This window comes from Belonocnema kinseyi, chromosome 5 (assembly GCF_010883055.1).
Source record: "Belonocnema kinseyi isolate 2016_QV_RU_SX_M_011 chromosome 5, B_treatae_v1, whole genome shotgun sequence".
NCBI classification, from domain to species: domain Eukaryota; kingdom Metazoa; phylum Arthropoda; class Insecta; order Hymenoptera; family Cynipidae; genus Belonocnema; species Belonocnema kinseyi.
The window spans coordinates 78,066,056-78,087,594 of NC_046661.1; the positions used below are offsets into that span (position 1 = coordinate 78,066,056).

The 21,539-nt window shown below is 23.6% G+C and overlaps 1 protein-coding gene across 2 annotated transcripts in view; it reads right to left on the minus strand.

The window, feature by feature from the left end:
• The window catches only part of LOC117172662 (scm-like with four MBT domains protein 1), a 44,143-nt gene that overhangs the window by 13,795 nt on the left and 8,809 nt on the right, over positions 1-21,539 (minus strand). For both annotated transcript variants that reach the window (XM_033360788.1, XM_033360789.1), the window contains exons 3-7: positions 17,879-18,291; positions 17,703-17,792; positions 10,595-11,115; positions 5,364-5,976; positions 307-544 (exon numbers count right to left, since the gene is read on the minus strand). In XM_033360788.1, coding sequence (XP_033216679.1) covers positions 307-544; positions 5,364-5,976; positions 10,595-11,115; positions 17,703-17,792; positions 17,879-18,291 — 1,875 coding nt within the window. The remainder of the gene's footprint in view (positions 1-306; positions 545-5,363; positions 5,977-10,594; positions 11,116-17,702; positions 17,793-17,878; positions 18,292-21,539) is intronic.

Sequence of the window (21,539 nt, forward strand, 5' to 3'; positions counted from 1 at the left end):
CTTATTTCCAAACTTGAAAAAATGGCTCGGTGGACAGAGATTTCCAGACAACGAAGACGTCATTGCCTCTGTAAGTGCTTATTTTGAGGAACTTCTGAAAACACACTTTTCTGAAGGATTAAAAAAACTTGAAAAGCGATTGACCAAGTGTATAGAGCTCCAAGGAGATTATGTTGAAAAATAAAAAAAAAATTGCCAAAAAAAAATTGTTTTTATACTTCATTCTAAGGACTTATTGAACTACCCTCGTACCATTTAAAAAAGAATTCCCTCAGAAAATAAATTCGATTTGCATAAATTACTTACTGAATTTCGCTTTTGAAGTTTTGTGGCAACGATCCGGGCATTCATTATCCAAAACTCGCAAGGGCCCAAAGAGATTTGGACAGACCATTATTTTTTGGCAGACATTGCGACAAAAATCTGCAACCATGTCTCCTGAAGTCACGACTGCGACGGAGGCTCGATATGTATTATTTTTGTGCTTTGCTTTTAAAACCTCGAGATGATAACCAGGTTCTGGTTTTGTATCACACTGAAGAACCTGAAAGATATTTTTTAATATGAATATGAATTTTTAACAACAAAGAAAATAATAATTTCAAGGGGAAAAAGATAAATTTTCAGTAAAAAATAGAGTAGTCGAATTCTCAACTACAGAAATTAATTCTCAATCGAAAATATGAATTTTCAACGAAGATTAAATTTTTACCAAAAAAGACAAATATTCAACCAAACCGTTAAATTATCGTCTAAAGAAATTAATTTTCAACCAAAAAGAATAATTTTTGACCCAAAAAATTAATTTTCTAAACAAAAGGATTAATTTTCAACAGCGTTGCGATAAAATCCCAATTTAGGAATTCCCTGATTTTTCCCTCACGAATTTTTCATATTTTTTCCAAACAGATAAATTTTCTATCAAGAAAATTAATTTTCTACCCAAAAGATGAATTTGTAACTAAATAGTTGCATTTATCAACAAAAAAATTAATTTGTAATGTTAAAAAAAGGAAAAAATGTCAAAGAAATGGTTAACTTTTCAAGCAAAGAAATTAATTTTTTAAGCAATAAAACGACATGTTCACAAAAAAGATTAATATTTTACCACAAAAGTCCAATTTTCAACAAAATACATTAAGAAAAGTTAAGAAAATTAATCTTCAGTCAAAAAATACATTCTTAACCAAAAGTGTAGTAGTTGAACCAGAATGATGAATCTTCAATAAAAAAATGAGTTTTTAACAAACAAAAAATGAATTTTCTATAAAAAAAAATACCAATTTTCAACAAAATATATGACTTGTTCATTAAAAAAAAATTTTAACGAATATTTATATTTTCAGTTCAATAAAAATTCATTTTTTAACCAGGAGAAAATGAAATTTGACCAAAATAGTTTAATTTTTAACCAAAGAGAAATTTCTCTAAAAAGAATTCTTAACAAAAACTGTAATAATCGATATTCCCACCAAAAAATAGTGTAAATTTTTAAACATAACAGTTAAATTAATCAGAATAATACGAGTTTTTAAAAATAAATCAATGAAAACCTCAACAAAAACCGATCAGTTATCCATCAAAAAACAGGAAATTTTAACAAAATACATGATTTCTCAACCCAAAAAGTTATATTTTCAACCAAAGAAATAAATTTTGTAACTTAAATGTTGAATCTTCAACCAAAAAAATGAATTTTCCACCAAGAAGATTAATTGTATACCGAAAAAGATGAATCTTCATAAAAATACGTAAATTTTCATTCAAATAGTTGAATTTTTAACATAAAAATATAGGTTTTCCACAAAACGGTGGAATAGTTAAAATTTTATTTAAGAAATGAATTCGGAATTTAAAAAACGAACTTTCAACAAAATAGCTAATTTTTTGGCAAAAAAAAAAAGAAAAGAAATTTCAACTAAAATGTATGAATCTTCAACCAATTTTCAATCAAGAATAATAATATTCTAGAAAAAAAATCGATTTTTTAACAAGAAACACGACTTTTTCATTAAAAGAGCCAAATTTTTAGTTTAAAAAAAATTCATTTTTAACCACAGAAAAACAAATTTTTAACTACGTAAATTTTCATATTGAATATATAGCATTATAGATGAAAATTCATGTTTTTAATTTATTTTATTTTTTTTGAAAATTCATCCTTTTGCTTGAAAATGTAACTATTCAGTTCAAAGTCCATTTTTTAAATTGAATATTTATCATTACAGTTGAAAATTAATTTCTGTTGAAAATTGAACTATTTGGTACAAATTTCATGCATTTTATTGAAAATTCGTCTTTTATGGTAGAATGCTAATATTTTTGATGAAAAATTAATCTTTTTTGTTGTAAATTAATTTATATGGGTGGAAATTGAAATATTTTCTTTAAAAATTTGCTTTTTTAGGGTTAAAAATTCATTTTTGGTTGAAGATTTGTCTTTTTTAGTTAAAAATTCATCTAATTTTTTTATTTGAAAATTTATCATTATACTTGAGAATTCATTTCTTTGGTTAAAAATTCAACTACTTTCCTGAAAATTATTAAAATTTAGAATTAAAAAATTATATAAAAAATTTTACAGTTACAATTAAAGTGAACAAAAATTAACAGGCTCAAAATAAGAAGCAATGAAAATTGTTCAACTATTAGAAGTTTTAATTTTTGAAATTATATAAGACTGAACGAATGAAATTTGAAAAGGTCAGATTTATTCATTTTCAATCTGAAATTACTCAATTTTAAACGTTTTCATTTAAAAATTCAATTTAATTTAATTAATTTATAAATTTTGAACAACACACATTTTTAAATTAGATAAATTTTTGCTGAAAATTTTGGGTTGAATATTTACTTTTTTTTAGTTGAAAATGCATGAATTTTATTAACAACCTGTTTTTTTTGTTATAAAATCAATCTTTCTGGTTGAAAATTCATCTTTTTCATTCGAGAAGTCAAATATTTGGTTCAAAATTCATTTTTTTATTAGAAGATTCATCATTATAGTTGAGAATTCATTTCTTTAGTTAAAATTGAACTATTTTGCTGAAAATTCTTTTTTTGTTTTGGTTGAAAATTAATTTGTCTAACTTTAAATATTACTCTGCCATTTTGGTTTGAAGATTTATCATTTTTAGTTGGAAATGCATCTATTTTGTTGAAAATTCGTGTTTTTTTTTTTTTGGTAGAAAATTCAACCATTCGGTTCAAAGTACGATTTTTTAATTAAATATCAGGCATTAAAGTTGAGAATTTTTAAATTTCGTTAAAAATGATTTTTTAAATGAATTTTCCTCAACTGTAAATATAACTATTTCATTTTGTGTTGAATATTGATATTTTTTAGTTGAAAATTATTTTTTTTTTATATTGAAAACTAATTTTTTCAGCTATACAAATAACTATTCAGTTTTGAGTTGAATATTGATTTTTTTTAGTTAAAAATTCATGTACTTTATTGAACAATCATATGTTTTGGTAGAAAATTAATATTTATGTTTGAAAATTCATCTTGTTGGTCAAAAATTTAACTATTCGGTTCAAAGTTCATTTTTTAAATTCAATATTCATCATTAGAGTTGAAAATTAATTTTTTTTTCTGCTGAAAATTAAGTTATTCAACTGAAAATTTAATTGAATTTGGTTCTTCTTTAGTATAAAATTCAACTAATTAGTTAAATATTTATCTTTTTTAGTTACAAATTATTTTTTTTATATTGAAAATTAATTTTTTCGACTGTAAATATAACTATTCCGTTTTGGATAGAAAATTAATTTTTTTAGTTAAAAATTAATGTACTTTATTAAACAATCATATTTTTTGGTAGAAAATTAATATTTATGTTTGAAAATTTATCTTTTTGTTCGAAAATGCAACTATTCGGTTCAAAGATCATTTTTAAAATTAAATATTCATCATTAGAGTTGAAAATTAGTTTTTTCGGCTGAAAATTAATTTTTTCAACCGAAAATTTAAATAGTCCATGTTTAGGTAATTTTTTCTTCTTCTTCAGTTGAAAATTCAACTATTTGGTCAATAATTCTTGCATTTTGTTGAAAATTCGTTTATTTTTTGGTAGTAAAAGAAATCTTTATTGTTTACAATTTATCTTTTTGATCGAAAATTTAAATATTCGTTTCAAAGTTCATTTTTTAAATTAAAAAATCATCATTACAGTTAAAAAACTAGTCCATGTTTATTTGAATTTGTTTCTTGTTGAGTTCAAAATTCAACTATTTAGTTAAATATTTATCTTTTTAGTTAAAAATTATTTTTTTTTTTATACTGAAAACTAATTTTTTCAAATGTAAATATAACTTTTTCCTTTTGCATTGAATATTGATTTTTTTTTAAATTAAAAATTCATGTATTTTATTGAACAATCATACTTTTTAGTAGAAAATTTGTATGCTTGAAAATTCATCTTTTTAGTCGAAAATTCAACTATTCGGTACAAAGTTTATTTTTCTAATTAAATATTCATCATTAGAGTCGAAAATTCATGCATTTTATTAAAAATTCGTCTTTTATAGTAGAATATTATTTTTTTATGCAAAATTCATCTGTTTGCTCGAAAATTCACCTATTTGATTGAAATGTTTTTTTAATTACATTTTTTATGGATAACTTAAACACTGAATGTTCAAAATTCAACTATTTGTTTGAAAATGTATGCAGTTTCTTGAAAATTTGTCTTTTGTAGCAGAAAATTAATCTTCTCTGTTGAAAATTCTCTTGTTTTTTGTCCAAAATTCAACTGTTAGATTCAAAGTTCATTTTTTAAATTCAATATTCATCATTAGAGTTGAAAATTAATTTTTTTCAGTTGAAAATTTAACAAATCCATGTTTATTCGATTTCTTTTCTTTACTTGAAAATTCAACTATTTGGTTCAAAATTCATGCATTTTGTTGAAAATTCGTCTTTTATGATAGAATATTAATCTTTTTTTTTATAAAAAATTCACCTTTTAGCTCGAAAATTGCCTATTTGATTGAAAATTTTTTAAATTAATTTGTTCAAGGAAAATTTAACAACTGCTTGTTGAAAATTCAACTATTTGTTGAAAAATGTATGCAATTTCTTAAAAATATGTATTTTGTCGCAGAAAATTAATCTTCTCGGTTGAAAATTCTCTTGTTTTTGGTTTGTTTTGTTAAAAAAAAATCCTCATTTCAGTTAAAAACTCCTTTCTTTGGTTAAAAACTTAACAACTTTGTTAAAAATTCAACCTCTTTCGTGGAAAACTAATCCTATTGCTTGAAAATGTATCTTTTCAGTTAAACTTTAATTTCGTTGGTTGAAAATTTAATCTGACTATAAATTTAAATGCAAAAAAAATCTTAAATTCGAAGAATATTACCTTTAAAATTCTCGCGCTTCGATATCCAACCGAAACGATCATCGACAAAACTTCTCTCATAACTAAAATAACCGGACCAGGTCCAACGGCTTTGGGAAGCGTTGCCAGTTTTCCTTTTGAAATCATCGGTCCCGTGAAACAGCGATAATTGAAATAAATTTTGGGACACCAGAGCGAGGAACGGGGTTCGGAAACCGAAATATCCACCAGTGTATTTTTCTTCGATTCAGTCATCGGCACCTGCAGTTTCCTACAAACTTCAATGTAATCTTTCGGGGGTTTCAGCTGATAATGATTCGATTCGCACCAGCCGACGGGGAAGATCTGCAAGGAGTTTATGTACACCACGTGTTCCGGTCGACAGTCTTCGTAATTGTCTAATTTTAACCAGAGCAGATTGTCCACGATTTTTGTCACATGAGCTGCACAAATGACGTTTTCGTTTTCGGGATCGACAGCCTCGAGTCGCATTCCAATCTCGAAACCAACTTCCTGGGCACTTTCTTTTGCCGGAAAGAGAGAATCGTCGGCGGCAATTGATTTCGTTTCTTTGAGATATTCTTCCCAGTTGAAATCAACAGATTTCGAGATCCAACCTTGAGGATGTGTTAGTCTGAAAAATAATTTATTCGATACTTCAAATTTATTTATAATGTTACAGGATGTTTGCCTCAATCCCGGAAACAAATTCCCTGAAAATTAAAAATTTTTTTCTTCAGGTATATCAAGATTTTTCGAGGTATATTTTTTCATAGTGCGGAGTGATTGAAACATTTCGATTTTTTTTAAACAATCGATTCGGGATATTTATAGAGTTTCGCGAGTTTATTATAAATAATGTATTTTTCAGTTTCTAGGGATCAACTAATTAAATAACTAAATAATACTGAAAAGATAATTTATCATTTCTTAAATTTGTTTTTCAAAGCCCATTAATTCATAATTTTTCAAGTAAAAATATTGCATTTTCAACAAGACAGATACAATTTTAAGCATAAAGTTCAATTTTCGAACCAAAAGGGTTAATTTTCGAACAAAAAATACGATTTTTCAACAAACTATATGAATTTTCAAACAAATTGTTGAAAGTCAAACTTACAGAAATTTCTCAACCAAATAGTTGAATTTTAAACTAAAAAAGATGAATTTTTAACAAAAGTGTTTAAATTTCAGTCAAGTTTTTTTATGCGACCAAAAGAGATATATTTTTCACTAAAATTATGAATCTTTAAATAGAATGGTTAAATTTTAAACCAAAAAGATGAATTTTTAAATCAAATAATGAATCTTTAACAGATTTTTTTACCAAAAAGAGGATTTTTCAAGAAAATAGCTCATTTTTCAGCTAAAAAGATAAATTTTCAATTAAAATGAATCTTCAAATTAAAATTATTTCTTGAAAAAAAAATTTTTTAATAAATCTTCAATCCAAAAAATTAATTAAAAAAAAGAGTTTTCATTTACAAAAAGATAAATTCTGAACAAAAAAGTGGTCCTTATATTTCTACCAATGCATGTTTTTAATTTTTAATAAAAAACAGTTTAATTAAATCAAAAAGGACGACTTTTTAAGATCATTTTAATTTTAAATTGAGAAAGATTTTCAGTCGGGAGATAAAAATTGCAATCAAATTGCGGAATTTTAAAGCTAAAATATGAATTTTAAGGTAAGAAGATTAATTCTCTACCAAAAAGAACGAATTTTCAACAAAATGTATGAATTTTCAACTAAAAGCGATCAGTCTTTCACCAAAAATAGAATAGTTCAACTTTCAGTTAAACAAATTAATTTCAAACCAAAAAAAGACGAATTTTCGAACAAATAGTTAAGAACAGTAATATAAAGATACTTTTACAAATGAATAATTGTTCCCTCATTATTTATATATTTGAAGACCAACATTCTAATCTTGTAAAATTATGAAATTTTTTGAATAGAATAGATCAATTTTATATAAATTTGAAAATTATTATTCTCTGGATTTTAGTAGTCGTATTTAGTTAAATTTTTAAACAAAACAATTTTAGATAAACTCAAAACAATTCAAATGAATTGGAAAATTTTTTTTAAATCTAAAAAATTCCATTGAACACAATGAAGTTTATCAAAATTCAAGGTGAAATAAAAAATAGTGAATTGCAAACAATTAAAAGATGCATTGAATTCGATAAGTTTGTAATGAATTTAGAAAAATTCAGGAAGATTCAAGAATTAAAATGAATTGAAAAAATGCAAAAGAATTCCAAAGAATGTGAGAGAATTCAGGAAAAATTAATAAGAATTGAGGATATATTCTAAATTAATTCAAATTAATTGCAGGTTAAAAGTTCCTATTTTATATTGAAAAGGCTACTTTTATCTTTTTGATATAAAATTAATTTGATTTGGTTAAAAACTGTATTATTTGGTTGAAATTGTAATTATTTTTTGTTGTTGAAAAATTCAATAATATTATTAAAGTCATTGTCTTGATCAAAAATTCAACTAGTTTGTTATAAAATCATTTTTTTAAAGGGTTAATCTCTGAAAAGTACATTTTTTCAACTGACAATGAAACTATTCTATTTTTGTTTGAAAACTTATCTTTTTCAGTTAAAAATTTAACTATGTGCTTAAGAATGAATCTGTTTTAGTTAAAAGTCAAACTTTTTTGTTGAAAATTCATCCTTCTTGGTAGAAATATAATCTTTTTGGTTGAAAATTTATCCTTTTTGGATAAAAATACAATTGTGTGGTTGGGACGACTAAAAAATCCTGAAAAATAAAATGCTAGACCCTGTAAAATTCCCGAATGTTAAAAATATTACTGTTTTGTAGAAAATTCATATTTCCAGGTTAAAAATTAAACAATTTGGTAGAAATTTAACTTTATAGTTGAAAAATCATATTTTTGGGTTGAATTTAAGTTTTTTTCGATAATTCGTTTTTTTTTGCTTTAAAATTAAATAATTTTATTAAAGATTTAATAATCCTGTTGAAAATTCATACATTTTGTTCAAAAATTTTCTTTTTTGGTAGAGGATTAATCATCTTGGTCGACAATTCATCTTTTCCGTTGAAAATTTAACAAATTTGTTAAAAATTCGTTTTTTTATGTTTCAATTTATTTTTTTTGTTATTAAAGTTTTTTTCTGAAAATTTAACTATTCCTTTTTTGCTTGAAACCTTATAATGTATATTGTATAAATAAAAAATTCAATTATTTAGAAAATTTAACTATATGGTAGAAAATAATATATTTTATTTAAAAAGACGCCCTTTTGGTTAGAATATTATTCTGGTTTGTAGAAAGTTGAGCTTTTTGTTTGAGAATTCATCTATCTTGTTAAAAATCCATCTTTCTTGATCAAAACTGATCTTTTTTATTAAAAATTCATTTTTTCCGATTTAAAAGGCCACTGCTTTCTAAAGCATTCGACTTATAAATTAAAAAATTTACTCTTTTGTAGAAAATTCATCTTTCATCGTAGAAAAGTTATATTTCTTGGTTGAAATTAACTTTCTTGATGAATATTCAATTGTCTTATAAAAAATTGCCCTTTTTGCCTTAAAAATTCAAATCATGGATTGAATTTTAAATAATTCTAAAATAATTCTAAAATATAATTCTAAAATAATTGTTTAAACAATTGAAAAATGGTACATATATTCTTTTTATACACTATACAGTCCGAAAAATAATTGTATTTGTTCTATTTTATTCAACAAAAAGTAGTATAGGATACCAATTTGATAAAAGTCAACATCTCTGGCTCAATTTTTTGAAATTTCGAAAATAAACAAAAAACTGTTTAAATAATTACATAATGTTTTTATAAAAATTTACTACACCAATATAAAAATATTGCATTTCAATTAGAAAAGACGATTATTTTTTACATTTTTTGGGAATAAATAATTGTTTAAATAATTAACATTTTTTAAAGAATTGAAAATTGTTTATAAAGTCATGGAAGCTATTCAAATTGTTTAATTATTAAATTAATTGTTAAATTATTAAATTAAACTAAAAATAAATTATTGAACTATTTTGTTGAAAATTTGTTTGTTTGTTGTTGAAAAGATTTAAAAAGACTTACAAAATTATCAAAAAATGAATGTGGGAGATTTGAAGGAAATTTCTTCAATTTGGCAAAATTATAAAAAAAATTTTTTCAATTGGATTTATTCTAAAGAATGTTAACAGTTCTGAAAAAATTTCAAAAATAATTTAAAAATCGATAAAATATAAAGAACATGCAGATGTTTCAAGAATTTCAAATAAGATTTGGAAGCATTTTTAGGATTTTTTAACCATTCAAAATATAAATAATTTAATTTTTAATTCAAGAAGTGTACAGTTTATAAAAAAATTTAAGCGTTCATTTTTTAATGTTTCTGACTTAAAATGGCTTTAAATGATATAATTTTTTAATTTTTTAAATTTATTGATTGATTCTTCAATTTATACTTTAGAGCATTGGAAAAGTTTTATACGTGCAAATTATTGAGCGTTTGAATCAGATTTAAATACAAAATTATTGAAGTAAAAAACTTTTAAACTTTAATATTAAAAGTTTGAAATTCAAGAGTTCCACGTTACATTTTTTCAACATTAATTAAAGTTTATTTAAACTTGAATGGATGGAAATTCTATCTAAAACTATTTGTTTTTTTTATGAAGATTTGTTTTTAGTATTTAAGCATTGTTTGCTACTTCAAAAAACTATCGTAAAAACACTTTTATGCAAAAATTAATTTACATCTTTCAAATTGTACCTACTCTTTCTAGTTCCAGTTTTCGATGCCAGGTGGCGAAATGGTTGAATTTTTAATTTATACAATAAACAGAATAAGGTTTCAAGCAAAAATAGAATAGTTACATTTACAGATAAAAACTTTGATAAAAATGAATAAATTCAAACAAAAAAAAAACGAATTTTCAACACAATTGTTAAATTTTAAACTGGCAAGATGAATTGTCGTCTAAGAAGATTATTGCTCTACCAAAAAAGACCAATTTTGAACAAAATACATGGAATTCCAAGTAAGGTTATTTAATCTTCAACAAAATTATTGAATTTTAAAGCCAAAAAAACGAATTATCTACAAAAAAGTTGAATTCAACCGAAAAATATGATTTTCCAACCACAAAGAAATGGAAAATTTGCCCTCTAGAGCGGGAAAAAAATTTGCAATGCATTTTTGGACCAGCCTACCCTGAAATATAATATTTGTTGGCAAGTGTTACCTGATGTCGTGTTTCTCGGCCCATCCGACTGGAAAAATATAAGGATGTTCCGCTGTACAAAGCCAAGTATCTTTTTCGGGACTGTCGTAAACGAAGGAGTCATTCATGTCCTCAGAACTGGCATCCTCATCATAAACATCAATCCTGACGAGAAAAAAAATATCGTCAAAAACTTTGCAAACCGAGGCTGGACACATTGTCATTCTGTCAGCTGGCGAAATCGTCTCGAGTTTAATTCCCATTTCGAATTTATGACGAGGATGTTCCTTCGCATTATCAAAGTGATTGGTGTTCGTGTCGTAATTTTTAGGACCGGATTCCGTCAATTCCTTCCACTTTTCATAAGCATGAGCGTCAATTATAGAACTTGGAGGTTCCAAAAACCACTTTGAGTCGGAAGTTGTTGAAAATCCGTGACGATGAATGCGTTCCGATGTGCAAAAAATCCAAAAATCCTTCATTGGCGAAGCACCTGGTGTGTCGTATCGAAGAAGGAGACGACCTCCTACGTTTTCGATTATCTTGAAAAGAAAGGAAATTCTCTGACCACTGATATTTTGAGAACATAATTATAATCTAGTGACATTTTACATAGAAAATGTTTCATAATTGGGATGAAAAAACATTTCAATTTATGATTTACAGAAGAGAATCTGCTCGAAATGTACGTGCTTTAAGAATTTAATGAGCATTTATGAGCATTTTTAATTAGGATTTTAAAACCCGTATTTTCTATCTTTATTAATAATGATTAAATTATTTTTATTTTAGAAGATTAATAATATTAATGCAAAATTTTTTTTTCTAAATACATTTTAAACATTTTAGAGTTGAGTTTTCAAATTTAAAAAAAAAATTAATTTTGAACCCAAGAAATGAATTTTTAACTAAAATGATGAATCTTCAACCCAAAAGATTAATTTTCTACCAAAAAATACTCATTTTCAACAAAGTACATGAATTTTCATATAAAAAGATCCATTTTCAACCAAAATTATAATAGTTAAAATGTTAGATAAATAAATATTCAATTAAAAGAAGAAAACGAAATTTAAACAAAATAGTTTCTTTTTTCATAAAAATAAAAAGATTTTTTAACCAAAAATTGAAGAATTCTCCAAAAAATAATTAAATTTGATAGATCTTTTAAAAATATCATGAAACCTTAAAATCCTTTGAAATCCCTTCAAATAATTGAAACATATTTAAAAATTCTTTGAATCTTTTAAATTAGAATATAGTTAAAATGTTAGAAAGATAAATATTCAATTAAATAAATAAAACGAATTTGCAACAAAATAGTTTCTTTGTTCATCAAAAATTTTTCTTTAACCAAAAATAGAAGAATTCTTAAACAAATATTTTTATTACATTGTATATATATGTATATGTATATATATACATTGTTGTATATACCCAAAAGATGAATTTTCGACCAAAAAATATATAGTTTCAATAAAGTATATAAATTTTAAACTTAAAAAGATCAATTTACAAAAAAACTAGAATAGTTCCATTTGCAGTTAGAAACGTAAATTTTAAACAACAAAAAAACGAGTTTCCAGTCAAAAAAATTAATTTTTTATCACAGTAATGAATTTTCAACTAAAAAATATACATTTTTTACCAAGCAGTGGCATTTTTAACCAGAAAGATGAATTATATATAGAAAAGGAATGTTAAATTAAATATATTTTTTCAACCGAAGACATAAATTTAAAGTGAATTTTTAATTAAAATGATAAATCTTTAGCTAAAAAAAATTCATTTTAAACCAAATACGTGAATTTTCACCTAAAAAGATAAATTTTCGCCCAAAAAGGAAAGAACTTTCAACAAACTAGTTGAATTTTCCTTGACATTTTCTTTAATCATCCTAAAATCTTCTAAATTGTTGTAAAATCCTTCAAAACCCCTTAAAAATATTCTAAAACCTTTATAAAAAATTTCAAATCTTTGGGAATAAATTATTTTAAATCCATGAAAATACTAAAAAATCCCGTGAAATTCTATGAAATTGTTTAAAGCTCTTGAAAAATTTTTGGAAGTTTTAAAAATGGCCTAGAATTTTGTAAATCCTTTGGAATCACTTTAAATTATCGAAATTTTTAAAACATTTTTGGAACCTTTAAAAACAATCTAAAATATTTTAAATCCTTTGAAATCTATAGAAATGTCATGAAATTTTTTTAAATTCTTGAAAATTCCTTAGAATATCCTCGAATTATTAAAATATATTTAAAATCATTTAAAATCTTTAACATACTTTTAAGTTATTAAAATCAATTTAAAATTCATTGGAATATTTTAAAATTCTCTAAAATATTTAAAATCCTTTGAAATTTTTTCAAATCTCTCGAAACTTTTTTAACATCTTGAAAATGCATTGGAATCTTTTAAAATGCCCTAAAATATTGCAAACAATTTAAGATCTTTTAACATACTTTGATACCTTTTAAAGCTGAGCATATTTTTTGGATAAATTTAGAAATGCCGTAACATGCCTCAGAATGACATCATATTATTTAAATCTTTTAAAAATACCTACATCTTTCAAATCTTCCAGAATCTTTTTAAATTCTTTGTAATTTTTAGAGTGCTTGAAAATTCCTTTAAATTTTTTAAAATATTCTAAGAACTTTAAAATTATTTTAAATTCCTTGGAATGATTAAAATCAAATCAAAATTTCTTGAAATATTTTAAAATATCCTAAAATTCTTTAAAATATTTAGAAATACATTAAATTATTTAAAAATCTTTCAAATCCTATGTAATCCCTCAATTCATGTGAATAAATTCTTGGATGTCCTAGAGAATTTTAAAATATTGAACATGTATCCTTTAAAATATTTTTAAATTCCTTGAAACTTTTTAAAATACCGTAAAATCTTTAAAATCCTTTATAATCCCTTCAAATTATTGAAATATATTTTAAAATCCTTGAAATCTTTTAAAATATTCTAAAATATTTCAAATCTTTTGAAATCCCTTGAAATATTGTAAAGCTCTTAGAAATTCTTAAATTCAAATTATTGAAATCTATCAAAAATTCCTTGGAATTTTTTAAAATACCATAAAATATTTCGAATCCTTTGAAATCCATTGAAACTTTGCATAGCTTTTGAAAATTCTTAAATCCTTTGAAATCCATTTAAATGATTGGAATCTATCAAAAATTACTTGGAATCTTTTACAATACCCTAAAATATTTAAAATATTTGAAGTCCATTCAAATTATTAAGAACTACTAAAAATGCCTTGGAGTATTTTTAAATACCCTAAAATATTTAAAATCCTTCGAAATATTTTGAAAGCCCTTCAAATTATTGAAATACATTTAAAAATCTTTAGAATATTTTAAAATACCCAAAAATATAAGTCCCTTGAAATTTTGTAAGGCACTTCAAAATTGCTTGGAATTATTAAAAATACCATAGAATCTGTAAATCATTTGCAATCCATTCCAATATTGAAATCTTTAAAAATTCCTCGGAGTCTTTGACCATACGTTAGAAAATTAGGGAAATTTAAAATTAAATTTTGCGGTAAACCTAATGTAATATTCTTGAAATCTATTAAAATTCCTTGGGGTCTTTTGCGATACCCTAAAATATTTTAAATATTTTAAAGTCCCTTCAAATTATTGAAATCTAAACAACTTTTTAGGAATATTTGTAAACACAATATAATTTTTAAAAAATTTGAAATATTTTGAATTCTTTTGAAACTTTTTAAAGATCTTGACAATCCCTTGGAGTTTTTAAAAATTTCGTAAAATCTTTAAATTCCTTTAGAATCCCTTCAAATTATCGAAATATATTTAACAATTTCTAGAATGTTTAAAAATACATAAAAATATTTTGACTTTTTTTAAAACTCTTCAAAATCCTTCGGAATTCTTGAAAATATAATAAAATCTTTCAAATCCTTTGAAATCCATTCGAATAATTGAAACCTACTAAAAATTTCTTAAAATATTTGTAAATACCCTGAAATATTTTAAATCTTAAGAATTCCTTGGGATTTAAAAAATGTCGTAAAATCTTTAAATTTCTTTGGAATCCTTTCAATTTATTTAAAAACATTTTAAAAATTATAGGATATTTAAAAATACCCAAAAATATTTTAAATCCTTCGAAAGTCCTTGAAAATTTTTAAGGCTCTTAAGAATTCCTTGGAAATATTAAAAATATCATAAAATTTGTAAATCCTTTGCAATCCACTTGAATTATTTAAATCTTGATAAAATTCTTGGAATCTTTTGCAATACCCTAAAATATTTAATAGCTTTTGAAGTCGCTTCAAATTATTGAAATCTTCTAAAAATGTATGGGAATATTTGTAAATAATTCCCTAAAATATTTAAAATCCTTTGAAATATTTTGAAATTCCTGAAAACATTTTCAAACTTGAAAAATTCCTTAGAATTCTTAAAAGTATTCTAAAATATTTAGTAGCTTTTAAAATCCAATCCCTTCAAATTATTAAAATCTACTCAAAAGGTATTTGAATATTTTTAAATACTCAAAAATATTTTAAATCCTTCGAAATCTTTTAAAATTTTTTTAAACTCTTCAAAATTCCTCGGAATTCTTGAAAATATCATAAAGTCTTTCAAATCCTTTGAAATCCATTCGAATTATTGAAATCTACAAAAAAATCTTTTAAAATATCCTAAAATATTTCAAATCCTTTGAAAAATTTTGAAATTCCTTCAAATATTTTCAAGCTTTGAAAATTCCTTAGAATTCTTAAAAGTACTCTAAAATATTTAGCAGCTTTTAAAGTTCTTTAAAACTATTAAAATCGACTCAAAAGTTATTGGAATATGTGTAAATACCCTAAAATATTTGAAATCCTTCGAAATCTTTTGAAATTTGTTTAAGCTCTTCAAAATTCCTCGGAATTCTTGAAAATATCATAAAATCTTTAAAACCCTTTGAGATCCATTCGAATTATTGAAATCTATAAAAAAATCTTTCAAAATACCCTAAAATATTTTTAATCCTTTGAAATATTTTGAAATTCCTTAAAACATTTTCAAGCTTTAAAAATTCCTTAGAATTCTTAAAATTATTCTAAAATATTTAGTAGCTTTTAAAATCCCTTCAAATTATTAAAATCTTCTAAAAATGTATTGGAATATTTTTAAATACCCTAAAATATTTGAAATCCATTCGAATTATTGAAATCTACAAAAAAAATCTTTTACAATACCCTAAAATATTTCAACTCCTCTGAAATATTTTCAAAAATTCCTTAAAACTTTCTAAGACTCTTGAAAATTCCTTGGAATTTAAAAAATATCATAAAATCTTTAAAATCCTTTGAAATCCATTCGAATTATTGTAATCTATAAAAAAACATTGGAATCTTTTACAATGCCCCAAAATATTTCAAATCCTTTGAAATATTTTGGAATTCCTAAAAACATTTTCAAACTTGGAAAATTCCTTAGAATTCTTAAAAGGATTCTAAAATATTTAGTAGCTTTTAAAATTCCTTCAAATTCTAAAAATTTACTCAAAAGGTATTGGAATATTTATAAATACCCAAAATCTATTAAATCCTTTGAAATCTTTTGAAATTTTTTTAAACTTTTCAAAATTCCTCGGAATTTTTGAAAATATCATAAAGTCTTTCAAATCCTTTGAAATCCGTTCGAATTATTGAAATCTATCAAGAAATCTTTTAAAATACCCTAAAACATTTCAAATCCTTTGAAATATTTCGAAATTCCTTCAAACATTTTCAAGCTTTGAAAATTCGTTAGAATTCTTAAAAGTACTCTAAAATATTCAGTAACTTTTAAAGTCCCTTCAAATTATTTAAATCTTCTAAAAATGTATTTGAAAAATATCATAAACTCTTTAAATTCCTTTAGAATCCTTTCAAATAATTTAAATATGTTTGAAAATTTCTAGAATGTTTTAAAAGGCCCACAAATACGTTAGATCCTTCGAAATATTTTGAAATTTTTTTAAACTCTTCAAAATTCCTCGGAATTCTTGAAAATATCATAAAGTCTTTCAAATCCTTTTAAATCCATTCGAATTATTGAAATCTATAAAAAAATCTTTGGAATCTTTTAAAATATTCTAAAATATTTTAAATCCTTTGAAATATTTTGGAATTCCTAAAAACATTTTCAAACTTGGAAAATTCCTTAGAATTCTTAAAAGGATTCAAAAATATTTAGTAGTTTTTAAAATTCCTTCAAATTTTACAAATTTACTCAAAAGGTATTGGAATATTTATAAATACCCAAAATCTATTAAATCCTTTGAAATCTTTTGAAATTTTTTTAAACTTTTCAAAATTCCTCGGAATTTTTGAAAATATCATAAAGTCTTTCAAATCCTTTGAAATCCGTTCGAATTATTGAAATCTATCAAAAAATCTTTGGAATCTTTTAAAATATTCTAAAATATTTCAAATCCTTTGAAATATTTTGGAATTCCTAAAAACATTTTCAAACTTGGAAAATTCCTTAGAATTCTTAAAAGTACTCTAAAATATTTAGTAACTTTTAAAGTCCCTTCAAATTATTTAAATCTTCTAAAAATGTATTTGAAAAATATCATAAACTCTTTAAATTCCTTAAGAATCCTTTCAAATAATTTAAATATGTTTGAAAATTTCTAGAATGTTTTAAAAGGCCCACAAATATGTTAGATCCTTCGAAATATTTTGAAATTTTTTTTAACTTTTCAAAATTCCTCGGAATTCTTGAAAATATCATAAAGTCTTTCAAATCCTTTTAAATCCATTCGAATTATTGAAATCTATAAAAAAAATTTTGGAATCTTTTAAAATATTCTAAAATATTTCAAATTCTTTGAAATATTTTGAAATTTCTTAAAAAATTCTAAGACTTTTCAAAATTCATTGGCAATCTTAAAAATACCCTGAAATATTTAAAATCTTTTAAATCCCTTTAAATGATTGAAATCTACAAAAAATGAGTTCACATATTTTTAGATACCCTGCTTATTTTCCATCACAAAAAATAATATAAGAAATTTTAAAATACTTGGAATGAAAAACTTTTCATGCTGAAAGAAAGAAATTTGAGAAAATATTTTATATTTTGAATCAAAAACTTACAGTCGCGTCCCATAATTTGTAAGGATGCCGGACATCGCTGAGTTCGACTTTCATCCCCTGTTTTATTCTGTCCACCATGCTAAGTCCCTCCTGAAAAATGAGTATTCTAAATAAATGAAAAATAAATTCGGAAATTAAATATTGTTCAAAAGTGAAAATAACTGAGTGAAACGAACCCCTGAAAGCATTTCCTGGGGAACAGACTTCGCCCGGATTAAAAAATCAGGAAGTTTTTCAAGACAATCTGGCGACCTCTTAAAAATTTCTTCCGGTGGTTCTAATTTTTTGTTGTTTCTAACACACCAGCCAAGTTCGTGAGCTGCTTCTTTTGTGAGATTACACCAGAATTCTAAGGATCTGTCGTCTCCACCAAAATATCTTAATCTGAGAAGCGGACCACAAGCCATGACGATGGAAGCAACCCAATAAGAAATTTCCTCGTCCTCGGCAAATTTTCGTGTTGGGACTTCCAAAGACATTCCTATTTCGATTCCACTTTGTAGAGTTAATTCCACATGGGGAAATAAAATTTGGGGGACTTCGTTGCTTTCTGTCGCATCGAGATAATCTTGCCAAACGAAGACTGAATCTTAAGAAAAGAAAAAAATATTTAAATTTATAGGAAAAATATTCTGGATAGAAAAAATATTTTGGATAGAACAAATATTTTCGATAGGACAAATATTTTAGATAGGAACAATATTTTCGATGGGAAAAATATTTGGGATATTAGGAATATTTTATATAAACTATTGAACATTCAGAGTATCAAAAAATTTGGAAAAATGAAGCAGAATTGCTGGGGCAAAAATGTTAGTTTTTAAAAAAAGCCAGGGAAATAACTATCAAATAACTATCAAGAAGAATAAATTTGAAATTTTCAAATTTTAATTTAAAATTGTTTTATTCCGTTTATAAAAGATTGTAGATTAAAATTTTACAAGTTTAAGATTCTGATATTTCAATATATGGTGAGGGAAAATGAAAATTTGTTCATGGAAAAGTTAGGGAAGTACCTGATATAATATTCTTGTTAGTCATTTATTTTCCTTGTATTTGTATTTCTTTTTTTGTTTGCAGTTTCTCTCTCCTGAAGATTTTCTTTTAGTTATAAGTTTTGAAAAGTCAACTATTCCATTAGAAAAATTTTTTGTTTTAAATACATATTTTGGTGTTGAAAAATCATATGAAATATTTTTTTAATATCGTTAAAAAAATATTTCATATGATTTTTCAACACCAAAATATGTATTTAAAACAAAAAATTTGATTTAAAAATAAACTATTTTCGTACAAAAATGTACTTTTTGAATAAAATTCATATTTGGTGTTGAAAACTCAACTCTTTTTTGGATGAAAATTCAATATTTAAAAAACAATTCTTCTTTTCAATTAAAAAATTCATATATTTGAGTAAAAATGGCATCTTTCTTGGATAAAAACGCAACTTTTTAGTTGAAAATTCAACTATTTTGTTGAAAATTTGTCTTTTGGTTTGAAAGTTCAATTATGTTCGTAGAAAATTTACTTTTTTATTGAAATTCATATTTTGGTTTTGAAAATTCAACTATTTCGTAAAAAATTTCCTTTTTATATAAAATATATTTTATGGTGTTGAAAAATCAACTGAAATCACTTTTGAAAGAAAATTTATCTATTTTTTGTTGACAATTTATCTTTTTAATTAAAAAACTCATATATTTTGGGAGAAATTGCGTCTTTCTTATATAAAAATGCAACTTTTGGATTAAATATTCAAATGTATTGCTGAAAATTTTGCTCTTAGTTTGAAAATTTAACTATTTCGGAGGAAATTCACTTTTCGATTAGTAAAAATAATACAACTTTTTTGGTTGAAAATGTAACAATTTTGTTGAAAATTAGTTTTATGGGTTAAAAATTCAACTGTTTTTGTACAAAATTTACTTTTTAATTAAAATTCATATTCTGATGTTGAAAAGTCAAATGTTTGGTAAAAAATTTAATTTTTTATTAAAATTCATATTATAGTGTTGAAAAGTAAAATATTTCGCAAAAAGTTTACTTTTTACATAAAATATATATATTTTTTGCGTTGAAATGACAAATGATTTTTTTTTACGCAAATTCAACTATTTTTTTGAAAATTGTTCCATTTAAATAAAAAATTCAGCTACTTTAGTAAAAAATACATCTTTCTTAGATAAACATGGAAGTGCTTTTGTTGAAAATCCAACCTTTATATGAAAAATAATCCTTTTAGTTAAAAATTTAACTATTTCATAGAAGATTTTCATTTGTTTAAAATTCATATGTTGGCATTGAAAATTCAACTGAAAACTTTTTAGGATGAAAATTCTACGATTTTTTAATTAATTTGTCTTCTGTTTTGAAAATTCATCTGTTTTAGTGGAAATCTTATCTTTCTTGAAAAGCTGCAACTATTTGATTTTAAAAATGCATTAATTTTGTTAAAAAGATATCCCTTTTGTCATAAAATTCAACTGTTTTGTTGAAATTTCAAGTATCTTCGTAGAGCACTTACTTCTTGTTTCAAATTTATATTTTGATATTAAAAGTCAAATAAAATTTTTTAGGTGAAAATTCAACTACTATTTTTTAATTTTGTTTAAATTTAAAATCCATTTGTTTTAGTAGGAATTTCATCGTTTTAGGATAACAACGCAACTGTTTGGTTGAAAGTTCTTTGATTGAGGATTCAACTTTTTTTTTAAATTTTGGTTGAAGCACTTTGTTAAGGAATCAGTTTTTTGTTGAAGATTCATATATTTAGTTCAAAATTCACCCTTTTGTGTGAAAGTTGACCTATTTTGTTGAAAATTGAAGTTTTTAAATTAAAAATTCCACTGCGTGCGTAAAAGTGGAACTACTTTATTGAAAATTTATTTGTTTGAATATCAATTTATTTCTTTGGTTACAAATTAAACTATTTTGTCGAAAATGAATTTTTTGTATCGAAAATTCTTCTTTGGGTTTGTTGGATCAACAATAGATAAGCTTTATCATTCTTTCATGGGTGAAAAATCTTTATTTGTTAAAAATTAATTTCTTTTTATTAAAATTCATTTTTTTTTTGTTGAAATATCAACTATTACACTTTTTTTTAGAATTCATTTTTTAGGTTGAAAATTCAATTCTTTTGTTCAAAATTTAATTACTTTTTTAAAAAAAAAAGTCTTCTTTTATGGTAGAAAAGTAATTTTATTTTTGTTTAAAATAAATCATCATTTAAAAAAGTAAATAAAAATAACATTATTTGTTCAGGAATCATTTATCTTGAAGGATTCCAAATCTGTGTTTAAAATATTTCTTGCGAAACTATTAAATTTATCAACTTGAATTATTTTCAAATATTTTATTTTGAGTATGATTTTGTAAAAGTCAAATAAAACTATGCACATGCACTTTGAACGTCTTAAAATATGAACAATTCAACATTTTTTATGTTCATAAATTAAGTTATATTATCAATAAATGTAATTTATTTATTAAAAATGCAATAAAAAAATATTTGTATCCCCAATTTTTTATAATGAAAGGATTAAAAAAAATGATTTCTTTGGTTTAAAATAGCAGTTATAGTGTAATTTCATCATTTAATCACAAGCAACAAAAAATTTTCAAAAAGTATTGAAAAGCAATCACGATTTTTAAAAATTATACATTTAAAAAAAGTATTCACAATTAGGCAATTTATAAATATTCATTTTTGAATTATATTTATGTTTCTTTCTCTAACCCTTAAACGGCCAAAACGCCACTACCGGTACACTGCTTTTCAACGGCCAATAACTAAGACTATTTGACACTAGAAAAAATTGAGACACATATATTTTT